The 12,335-nt window shown below is 46.8% G+C and overlaps 1 protein-coding gene across 1 annotated transcript in view; it reads right to left on the bottom strand.

The window, feature by feature from the left end:
• Window positions 1–8,987: 8,987 nt before the first annotated feature.
• The window catches only part of LOC114639086 (olfactory receptor 1361-like), a 5,005-nt gene continuing 1,657 nt past the window's right edge, over window positions 8,988–12,335 (bottom strand). Inside the window, exon 2 of the mRNA XM_028787770.1 lies at window positions 8,988–9,933. Coding sequence (XP_028643603.1) covers window positions 8,988–9,926 — 939 coding nt within the window. The 5' untranslated portion in view covers window positions 9,927–9,933. The remainder of the gene's footprint in view (window positions 9,934–12,335) is intronic.

Below are 12,335 nucleotides of genomic sequence, written 5' to 3' on the forward strand. Positions count from 1 at the left end.
AGGTGTGGTGGTACACACCTTTAATCCCAGGAGCCAGGCATGCAGATCTCTGAGTTCAAGGTCAATCTGCAGAGCAAGATCCAGGACAGCCAAGCTTAGGCAGTGAAGGAGTTGGAAAACAGAAAGCTGGTGATGATGTAATAGAACAGGGAGGCCATGTTCCAGCTCCTGAAAGCAGCAGAACTCGGCAGCTTCAGCCATGTGGCTCTGGCTTTAGAGTCAAGAGGAGAAGGAGACTACTGGGACTATTGATGCTGGTTGGCTGGAGCTAAGAAATTAGTGGTGATTAAGAAGAAAACAGCATCACTGAGGTGAAATCTTCTGGGAAGTGTTTTTTGAGTGCACAAAGAGGCTGTGTTCCAGAGATAGCCAAGGTTGTACCTCGAGCTGCAGCTGTACTTGGTAATGTGGTACTGTTTTTTTTTTTTTTTTTTTTTGAGACAGGGTTTCTGTGTAACCCGGGCTGTCCTGGAACTCACTCTGTAGACCAGGCCGGCCTCCAACTCAGAAATGATGAAGGAGTCATGAATTGCAGCTGAGGCTTGGCACTGTGAGAGGCCGTGGAAGGCCATTGATGGTGCTGCCTCAGACGAAGCTGACAGCCCAGGACTGAAGAGGTCATGCAAAGGAGTTGAGGCTTGGTACCATGAAGAGAGCCTATGAGAGGCTATTGATGAAGACTAGTTTCAGTGGAAGACCCCAGCGTATTGGAGATGCCAGTACCATGGGATGATCACCAAGAACAGCGGCAGCAGTGGAGTAGATCAGCCTGAGCTTAGAGTGCTACAGACCAGCCCTTTGGAGGAGCTCAAAAGATCATGCATGGATCCTAGATGTTGAAACAAGAAGCTGTAACACTGAAGTTGCCTTGGAGACCCCAAGATGTTCAAGATGTTAGAGCCGTGGTCTATCTGCTGAGGAAGGCTGCTAATGGAATGGAACCAGCCCAGGAGAAAGAAGCTTGTTGCAGTCAACAAAGATGAAAAAGGGGTGGAGATCTGAAGACTGCATTCATATCAGACATAGAGATGTAGAGTTGGGAGTTTGCCCAGCTGGTTTCCTGTCTGCTTTGGGGATTACAGTTAAGTGACTTGAAGAATCTCAGAAGAGCCCTTGAACTTAGGACTTTTAACACTGTTAAGACTACAGGGACTTTGAAGTTGGACTAAATGTATTTTTCATTATGGTATGTTTAGATATGGCCCCCATAGACTCATGTCTGAACAAGCCTATGGGGGCCAGGGAGTAGAATGTGATGATTTGTATGTACTTAGCCCAGGGAGTGGCACTATTAAGAGGTATGGCCTTGTTGGAGTAGGTATATGTCACTGTGGGAGTGGGCTTAAGACCCTCACTCTAGCTGGGCAGTGTTGGCGCATGCCTTTAATTCCAGCACTTGGGAGGCAGAGGCAGGTGGATTTCTGAGTTCAAGGCCAGCCTGGTCTACAGAGTGAGTTCCAGGACAGCCAAGGCTATACAGAGAAACCCTGTCTCGAACCCCCCCCCCAAAAAAAAAACCAAAACAAACGAACAAAACAACAACAAAAACCCTTACTCTAGCTGCCTGGAAGTCAGTCTTCTGCTAGCAGGCTTCAGATGAAGATGTAGAACTCTCAGCTCTGCCTGCACCATGCCTGCCTTGATGCTGCCATGTTCCCACCTTGATGATAATGGACTGAATCTCTGAACTTGTAAGCCAGCCCCAAATATATGTTATCCTTTATAAGAGTTGCCTTAGTCATGGTGTCTGTTCACAGCAGTAAAACCCTAACTAAGACACTATCTTAAGTCTAAGTTACTTTGCTTCTGTAGCTGACATGTCTGAGTTGTTCTGAGGCCAGAAGCTACAGTCTCTGGCATTTATCACCTCATAGTAAAACCGAGGGGAATTAAGCAATATAGCCTTTGTTTTATCTCTGCAGAAACTTCGAGGCTCTAACTCCCAGCCTTCTATTTGAAGTCACTGGAAAAAAAAGAGACACTTTTAATTTTAGCCTTTATTTCTAAGTTCTTTCTAAAAAGTTTCCTATGAAAGTTCTCTAAGAAAAGGGGTCAGGGCTGTCCTCTCTTTGTCCTTAGCACTGATACATCTTTCTGAGTGTGTGATCACGTGGTAAAAGTTCACCACAAGTTCATACATAAATTCAAATCATACATTGAATAAGAAGTTTATAACAGAGAATGTTTATGTGCATATCCCCTAGGAGTAATGATCTGGCTAAGCATTCATCTCCTGTCACCAGCTCTGCAGGTTCATGGAGAGTTAAAAAGCATAATATCTGTGACTGTTATCATTGAAGTTTTGTATCGATAAACGCAGTCAATATTTTATCTTCTGTTCTTGCACCTATAGTAAATTCTCAGTCCCCTTTGTATGACTTTTGGGTAATTGTTTACAACCTCTTGGAATGTGCTCTGAGTTGTGGTTGTCCGGTTGCTGTATCAGAAACAATTTACTTGTGACACTTGAAGACTGGCAGAGTTATCATTGCAGTTTTGATTATCAGAGAGGACTTAATAGCAGTGAAAGAGCTTAATAATTACTAATATAATTTTAGGAATTGTCATAGGATTATCATTAAGAATTAAGAAATCATCTATTTGTCTATAAAGTGTCACTAGAAGACAATAAGTGCATCTTCATTGTTCTGCAGAGATCTGCTCAAAAGGGTGGGCTAATACCTAGTGATTGTTATATATATTTAATTGTAACAGGAAAAGCATGTTGATAGCAGGAATCTTTCCTAAAATGAAATTCTTCTTGGCCTTGTCTAGAGAAGCAAATCCATCATTAACTTTGACAGTCCATGGCGGAACCATCTCAGGAAGATTACCTGCTAGTTTTTAGCTTCTCCTTGATGGCTCCTGGCACAATTTAACCTCAGAGATTTGGCCAGCTATGAGTCTGTGCACCAACTGTTGCTCACTGAGAAATAATGTCTCCTTGCTCAAGGCTGAGAACAGCATTCATTTACTGAAAGAATTGCTGGGACAGCTGGCTGAGTGAAAGGGTAGATCCTTCAATCCCTCCGTCGCTCTGACCTCTCCAGCTCCAGCAGGCTCTGTGCTGTGTGGAAGGGAACAAGGACTTGGTTTCTGAAGCTTCAGGGTTCCTGGGGTCCTGGCATGTGAGGAAGGGGACTGTCCTTTCCTGGTGGCTCTCTTGGACTCCTGGACTCTGCAGTGGCCTTTTGTGGTCTTGCAGGCCTGTGTGGAGCAGCCCTTTCTTTTCAGGCCCTGGCTCTCTCCCAGGCCCCTCCTTGTCTCTGCAAAAGCTAGATCTCACTGTGTGTTCCTCTCACTCTGTTCTTGCTCTCTCAGGATTTATTTTACTGTTACGTATTGTATGTGTGTATGTTGACCCGAGTCCAGGCTGTGTAGGAAGATTGCTGGGGACCAGAGAAGTGATTCCAGGAAGAAGACACATGTGAGGGAAGCAGCTGGGACTCAGCTTCCCTTTGAGTCTTCCTGAGCAAAAACAGACCTCAGGTTAGGAGGCTGAAAGAGTCACCTAATTATTGTCTTATTTAGTTTATGTACATGTGTGTCTCTTTGTATGCATGGATGCCAAGGGAGGCCAGAAATGGGTGTCTGAGTTCTTGGCTCTGGAGTGACACGAATTTGTGAGCCTTCTGATGTGTGAGAGAACGGAAATTAGGTCTTTGATAGAACAGTAAGTGTTCTTAATTGCTGAGCCATCACTCCAGCCTCACTTGTCCAATTCCTTTAAAAGGTTTTTTTCTACTAAAAGAATTACATGGATGTGGGGTACTCACCAGAGAAGACTTACTCGGACACCAGTTTAAGCCTGTCCAAAGTCTTTATTCATTGCCTGGCAATTACACCAGATGCTTAGGACCCCCGTGTGACCTTGAGGCTTTCTCAGGGTAACCTTTTAAGCACTAAAACCATGTCCTGAGCTAACGTGCTTCAGCTAATGGTAACCAGAAGCAGAACAACAGAAGCCAGAAAGCAAGGTTAGCACAATGCAATGGAGAGAGTCAACTTGGGCTCAGGGTTCCAGAAGTATGGTCACTTGGCTTACCTGTGTGGGCAGAATGTCTTGGTGCAAGCAGGGTGGTGGGGGTGCATACTTTTAATCCCAACACTCAAGAGGCAGAGGCAGGTGGATCTCTGTGAGTTCCAGGCCAGCTACTTCTACACAGAGAGACCCTGTCTTGACAACCAAAAAAAACAAAACCAAAACCAAACATTATGGTGCATTTCTTGTTTAGATGACTTGATGTTGGCATCAAAAGAGCAGCTTCCAGATCGTGTCTGGAAGTATTCTGCAGACCCTCTCTGTCCCAAGTCTTTGGATCAGGCTGTGTTACAGATTCCCATTTGGCACTGTGTGCCCCATGGCCACTTGTTCGCATTTGACCAGTTGTGGGTCTGGGTAACATGCTCCATCTGCTGCAGAAAGAAGCCCTTGTAGTGACAGGGAGGGCTGCATTTACCAAGAGCTTGCAAATGCCGCTTTAGCCCTCTCCTAATCCAGTCCATCTGATGGTTAACCAGGATGCATCTGTGATAAAGTTAATCAGTGGGGGAGAGGAGATATCTCAGTGGTTAAGAGTGACTACTGCTCTAACAGAGAACCAGAGTTCAGATCCCAGCACACACATCTGGCAGTCACAACCATCTGTAACCCCAGCTCCAAAGGACCTGTGACATCTGTAGATATAACACACACACACACACACACACACACACACACACACACACACAGAGTGGGGAAGGGGAAAGGGGAGAAGAAGAGAGAGAGAGGGAGAGGGAGAGAGAAAGAGGGGGAATAAGCCGGGCAGTGGTGGCAAACGCTGTTGAGGGACATCGGCCACAGTAGACCGGGTTCACCTGAAAGAGAGGCTGGGAATGGAAGAAGGGACAGAGGAGGGCGGGAAGAGATGAAGCCAGGACAAAGGTTTCTGATCGAGGCTCAATGCTTTAATGTTCAACTTTCAATTTAAAGGGGAAAGTCCACCCCCACCCCCAGAGTTCCTTCTTGCTTCAGCCAGCTGGGGGTGAGCTGAATCCATCCTGGAGGTGAGAGGAATCCATACTGGCCAGAGATGTCTCAAAGCAAGCTCAGCAGGCAGTCTATTCTTCTCAGCTTGTGTACCAGGCTACAGGGCAGCCAAGGAGGCACCAAGGCCGGCAATGCCAAGGCAGGCAATGCCTCCGGAGTCCTATTGTTTCTTCTGTTGTGGTAAACAAGGTCTCTCAGGCCTGCTCAAGGCTGGGGGAAGGGCACAGCAAGCCTTTAATCCCATCACTTGGGAGGCAGAGGCAGGCCGATTTCTGAGTTCAAGGCCAGCCTGGTGTATAGAGTGAGTTCCAGGGCAGCCAGGGCTATACAGAGAAACCCTGTCTTGAAAAAACAAAACAAAACAAAACAAAACAAAAAAAAAAGAGGAGGAATAAAACAAATATGTTTTAAAAGAGATTAATCTATAAGGCTGGTGAGATGGCTCAGTGGGTAGAGAGGCTTGCTGCCAAGCCTGATGACCTGATTTTGGAGGGAGATTCAGTACCGGCAAGTTATCCTCTGACCTCTACACAGGTGTCATGACACAGGTGCTCTTCTATACATTCACACTAAATACATACATATAAGAAATGTTAAAGATTAATTTGTAAATTAGGCACAACAGTACCCTAATAATACAATAACTAGTGTAAGGGTAAAAATTAAAACAGCTTAGCAGAGACCACAAACAACTTGGCAAAGACCGCAGGACAGCTTGCTGAGCTTGCTGAGAGTAGCCATAATAAAAATATCAAGCCCCTCTAGGGACGAGGTGACCAGAAATGTAGAAACAACCAAAGACATATCTTGACCAGTCTAAACATGCCCAAGTGAGTAATGGGCCACCTGGTGTTTATCCTAGAAGGTCTGAGGCTTCATGGTCAAAAATAGTGGGCCATCCAACCTGTCAAAATGATTGCTTACGTAAAGTGCTGATGTTTGAAATATCCAATCATATGTAACCGCGCCAGAATTTCCCACTTTTCCCTTCCCCCTTGTCCCTCCCCCTATAAAAGTTCTAAACTTCCTGGGGTCTTCATCGAAATTCTCTCCCCTGCGTGGGATGAGTTTCGATCCAAGGGCCCTTGTTAGTAAACTGCCTTTTGCCATTGCATCAAGTCAGTCTCTCGTGTCTCCTTGGGTGCGCGCTAATTGGGACTTGAGTTGGGGTCCTCTTTCTGGGTCCTTACACTAGTAACAAAGTTATGGGAACATGGTCTCTTCCCTCTTTCTTCCTCTCTCTCTCTCTTTCTCCCTCTCTTCCTCTCTCTCTCTCTCATTTCTCTCTCTCCCCCAAACTCTCTCCTTCTACCCTGTCTCTCCAAGGTCTCACTCTGTAGCCAAGGCTAACCTTAAACTCCACAGTCTCCCACTCCAACTCCCCAGTGCTAGGATGATGTGACAGATGTGTGTCGCCATGCTCAGCTTCCAACCGTGTTACTATACTGTTCTTGCCTAACTCGGGGTATCGGGGGATGACGGGATGCTTATGTGATCATAGGAGCTAATGAGACAGGGCGTTGGGATGCTCTCTGAACATAAGCATATGCGAGTGTAAGCTTGAACCTGAGGTGGTTAAGTCACACAGACGCACTGATTAGGCTGTACTCCCGTCCTGGGAGGGACGGAGTTGCACAGCATAAGATAGCATCATGTGGGTAGAATGCCACAAGACTGGGAACTTGAATGCTAGAGAGATGGCTCCATTGTTAAGAACACTGGCTGCTCTTGCAGAAGACCCCAGGTTCAGTTCCCAGAACCTACATGGAGGCTCACAACCATATGTAACTCCAGATACAGGGATACGGTGGTCAGGTACACATGTAGACAAATGCTCACACACATAAAAAATAAAATAAGGGGCTGGAGAGATGGCTCAGCGGTTAAGAGCACTGACTGCTCTTCCAGAGGTCGTGAGTTCAAATCCCAGCAACCACATGGTGGCTCACAACCATCCGTAATGAGATTGGATGCCCTCTTCTGGTGTGTCCGAAGACAGCGACAGTGTACTCATAAATAAAAATAAATAAATAAATCTAAAAAAAAAAAAAAAAAGAAAACAGTTAAAAAATAAATAAATAAAAATAAAAAATAAAAATAAAATAAACTTAGGATGTCTTTGTTTCTTGAACTTTCTTTTATCTTTTTTTTTTTTTTTTTTTTTTTTTGGTTTTTCGAGACAGGGTTTCTCTGTATAGCCCGGGCTGTCCTGGAACTCACTCTGTAGACCAGGCTGGCCTCGAACTCAGAAATCCGCCTGCCTCTGCCTCCCGAGTGCTGGGATTAAAGGCGTGCGCCACCACCGCCCGGCTTCTTTTATCTTTTAATGAGTTTATCTTGTGTGCAAGATTTCAGTGACAGGCCTGTGGAGTCAGAGTCCAGTCTGTGAGAGTCAGTTTGCTTCTTCACTATGTAGGTCCCAGGGATCAAAGTAAGGTCATCAAGCATTCTGGACAGCCCAAGTGTCTGGAATTTTCTACTTGACATGGTTTCGGTTTTGTTTTGGGCCATGGCTGCTTGTGAGTGTCTGAAGCTGCAAGTTGCAAGACTGTGGAGGGAGGGCCACAGACCAGAGGGTGGCACCTGTGCAGTTTGTAGTATGAACTGAGCATGGCCCAGCACACAGACAGGGTGAAGACTTAGGACTGGTGGAAAAACAAGGCAGGAGGAAGCTGGACCCTCCAGTGCACCCACAAGGAAGCTGTGGCCAGTGAGGGGTGGTCAGGTCATAAGGCTAGAATGGATAATTGATTCTGCCCTGGAGGCTGGAAGGATGGCTCAGTGGTTAAGTAAAGAACATTTACTGCTCTTACAGAGGACCCAAGATAGGTTTCTAGCACCGATGCCAAACAGCTCACAACTGCCTGTAACTCCAGCTCCAGGGGATCTGACGCCCTCTTCTGGCCCTCTAGGGCACTACACTTACATGTACACACCAAAACACCCAGACAGAAAATAAATCTTAAAACTTTAACTCTTAGACTCAGCAGTAAAGAGCACTGGCTGCTCTTTCAGAGGTCCTGAGTTCAATTCCTAGAAACCACATGGTGGCTCACAACCATTTATACTGGTGTCTGTGGCCCTTTTCTGGTATGAAGGCATACGTCAGATAGAGTACCCATATACATACAATAAATAAATCTTTTAAAAAATTAATTCTCCCACGCAAGTACTAACTCTGTTCATCTTACTTAGCTTACAAGACTGGGCAAGATCTGTTGTGTCCAGGATGGGATAGCCGGGGAGAAATGAAGAACTCTTTATTGAGACTTAAGGGAGTGACCCCATCACTGTGGAAGTGTGGTTGTTATAAGGGGGTTAGCCTGTGCAGCTGTCTGTTCCTCCTTCTGTCCTCTGCCTCTCCTCCCTTTGCTCTTCCCCTTCCACCGTGGGACGAGGCTGTTCTGCAGAGATGGTTCAGTAGTTAAGAGTACTTACCGCTCTTCCAGAGGCTCCAACTTTGTTTCCAGCGCCATTTCAGGTGACTCACAGCCACGTATAATTCCAGCCCTAAGGATCTAATGCCTTATTCTGGCCTCAATACATGTGCACACACACATACCCCATACACTCACATATGCTCACACACATACACACACATACACACACTCACATACATGCACACAATCAAACACACACTCATACACAAACACACACATATTTTCATACAATACATACACACAAATATATACACTATACAAATACACACACTCTCACACACACAAACAACACACATATACACACTCACACACAAGTATACACAGAAACACACACATACAAACACACACTAACACACAAAACACCATCTCTTTCTTATACACACACTCATACACACACAGCAAATCTAAAGCAAACAACTGTTCTGTAGACAACTTTGGAGGAATAAAATAATTGATGAATTGAAGCCATGTGAATGTCTGGGTGTAACTTGTGTCTTCTGAACTCCCCAGTCCTGTGGCTACCGAACAAGGACCGCTGTCCTTCGGACAAGGCTCCCCAGGGCGCCTTTCATGTCTCTGTTCCTCAGGGTATAGATGAAGGGGTTCAGCATGGGGGTGACTACAGTGTACATCACTGCAGCTGCCGTGTCTTTCTGGGCTGTGTGAGAGGATGTTGGGCTGAAGTACACCCCAATCAGTGTCCCATAGAAGAGGGACACCACGGAGAGATGGGAGCCACAGGTGGAGAACGCTTTCCATTTCCCTCCTGTAGATGGTACCCTCAGCACTGCTGTAAAGATGCGTGTGTAGGAAATCAAGATGCCCACGAAGGGGGTGATGATGGGCAGCGCGCCCACAGTGTACACCATGATGTCATTGAGAGAGGTATCTGAACAGGCCAGCTTCAGAAGTGGGCTGAGGTCACAGAAGAAGTGGGGGACCTGGTTGTGGGCACAGAACGAGAGGCGAGTCAGAAGAACTGTGTGGGTCAGGGCATTTGCAAAGGCCGAGGCCCAGGATGCAGTGACCAGGAAGCCACAGAGCCGGGGCGTGATCAAGGTTGTATAATGTAGAGGGTGACAGATGGCCACAAAGCGGTCGTAGGCCATGGCAGTCAGCAGGAAGCTGTCGATGCCTGCAAACCAGATGAAGAAGAACATCTGTGTGAGGCAACCAGAGTAGGAGATGCCTTTATATCCTGACACATGGTTGGCCAGCATCTTGGGGATGGTGGTGGAGGTGAAGCAGACATCGACAAAGGCCAGGTTGGCCAGGAAGAAGTACATGGGGCTGTGTAGCCTGGGATCAGCAGCAATGGCCAGGATGATGAGCAGGTTCCCTAGGCCTGTGAGTAGGTACATGCTCAGGAAGGCGGAGAAGAGCAGCTGCTGCTGTCTGGGGTCCTGTGACAAGCCTAGTAATAGGAACTCGGGCACCCCACTGAGGTTGGCATCCATGGCTGTCCTAGAGTAACAGGAAGAACAGAAGAATCTGTATATGATGATAACTGAGACTGAGTTCTGTCCTCAGTCTGTGTGTGTGTGTGTGCGCGTGTGTGTGCGCGTGCGCGCGCATGTGTCTGTGTCTTAGGGTTCCATTGCTGTAAAGAGACACCATGACCAAGGCCACTCTTATAAAGGACAAGATTTAATTAGGGCTGACTTACACTTTCAGAGGTTCAGTCCATTATCATGGCAGGAAGCATGGCAGCATCCAGGCAAGGATGGTGCTAGAGGAGCTGAGAGCTCTACATCTTGTTCCGAAGGCAAGCAGAAGACTGGCTCCCACATGGTTAGGAGGAGGGACTCAAAGCCCATGCCCACAGTGACACACTTCCTTCAACAAGGCCACACCTTCTAATAGTGCCACTACCTGGGCCAAGAATATTCAAACCACCACAGTGGTGTGTGTGTGTGTGTGTGTGTGTGTGTGTGTATTCCTTTCCTTTGCTCAGCAGGTCTTGTTTCTTTCTCTTGAAGTAGGATTTTCCTCCCTGAGCCCATCACTGGTTGATTCTAGGCAAGGGCTCAAGATCCCCGAGCCTTACCCCCAGCCCCTCTTGGGGGACTCTAGGCAGGGGCTTCACCTCTGCATTAGAGCCCCTACATAGAATCCCATAGTAAATGGTGGGGGTATAACTCAGTGGCAGAGTCCCATTTAGCATGCATAAGGCTCCTAAAAGGGGAAAAGGTAAACCTCATGCTGTGTGAGAGTGGGTATATCTGTCTAGGATAGCATGTTATCAGATTTCCAATTCTCTCGTACAGCACTTGAGCCTCTCAATGCATGCACAGCAGGAAAGGCTTATCCTGGCTCACAGTTTCAGAAGCACCAGTCCCTGGGGCAGAGGAAGAGAGAGAAGGAAGAACCAACAACCATTGCAATGACTCTTCCCACTAGATCCTGTCCCCTACGTGTGCCACTATTTCCCAATAGTGACATAGGTTGATGACCCTGTCTTTTATTTTTTTGAGACATGATCTCACTATGTAGTCCAGACTGGCCCCTTGAATTCACAGTACTTGGGATTATAGGCCCGCACCACCGTGCCCTTCTCCAGTCTCTTCATATATGTATATATGTGCACATACGTAGCATATATATACTATGTATGTGCATGTGAGTACACACAGCTGACTGTGAGTCACCCAGCATGGGTGTTGGGAACTGAACAAGCCTTCTGTAGGAGCAGCACAAATGCTTATCTGCTGCGCCGTTCTCCAGCCCAAGGGCCCAGTCTCTAACACATGGGCCTTTGCAGGGAGCTCCAGATTCAGGGTGCAAAGGACAATGATGTCATATCAGGTTTTTTTGCTGTCTTTCTTTCTTTCTTTTCTTTTTTTTTCTTTTTTGTCTTTTTGACAAAAGCCCACCTGTAGCCCAGGTGGGACTTGCACTTGATATTTAGTGAAGCTGACCTTGAACTCCTGATTCTCCTGCCTCTACCTCCCAGTGCTTGGATGACAGGTGTTCATTTACATGCCCTGCTCATCATTCCCTGGCTATGTGACCAGAAATAAGTCTACTTAAGAAAGAAATCCAGGCCGGGCAGTGGTGGCGCACGCCTTTAATCCCCGCACTTGGGAGGCAGAGGCAGGTGGATTTCTGAGTTCGAGGCCAGCCTGGTCTACAGAGTGAGTTCCAGGACAGCCAGGGCTACACAGAGAAACCCTGTCTCGAAAAAAAAAAAGAAAGAAAGAAAGAAAGAAAGAAAGAAATCCAGGCTGGTAAGGTAGCTCAGTGGGTAAGGGAGCCTGCTGCCAAGTCTGACAACCTGAGTTCGATCCCCAGGTCCCACATGGTAGAGGGAGAGAACAGAATCCAAGTTTTCCTCTGACCTCCATACCATCACACAGACAGACAGACAAACAGACAGACACACACACACACACACACACACACAGAGAGAAAAGGGGAAACAGAAAGACAGACACAGATGATCACACAGACACATACGCACAGAGAGAGACAGACACACTGAGAGGGGGAGGAGGGAGGGGGATGGGCACTCTGTAGATGGCTGTGAGCAGATGCACACCATACAGATTTCACCTTTCCCTCCATTATCTTGTCCTTAGTTTGGATAATGAATACAATTTGTCATCCAGCTGCTTTCATTTTGTTTGTTATTTTGAGACAAGGTCTCTGTGTAGCTCTGGCATTCCTGGAACTTCCTATGTAGACCAGACCGGCCTTGAACTCACAGAGGTCTGCTTCCCCTTGCTGCCGGGGTGCTGGGATTAAAGGTGTACACCCTTCTAATCCTGGCCAAGCTGGAGTTATCCATGCTTCCATATTTTCTGGATGGCTGAAAATCAATCTCTCTCTCTCTCTCTCTCTCTCTCTCTCTCTCTCTCTCTCTCTCT

Source organism: Grammomys surdaster, unplaced genomic scaffold (assembly GCF_004785775.1).
Source record: "Grammomys surdaster isolate TR1022 unplaced genomic scaffold, NIH_TR_1.0 125672, whole genome shotgun sequence".
Classification (NCBI taxonomy): domain Eukaryota; kingdom Metazoa; phylum Chordata; class Mammalia; order Rodentia; family Muridae; genus Grammomys; species Grammomys surdaster.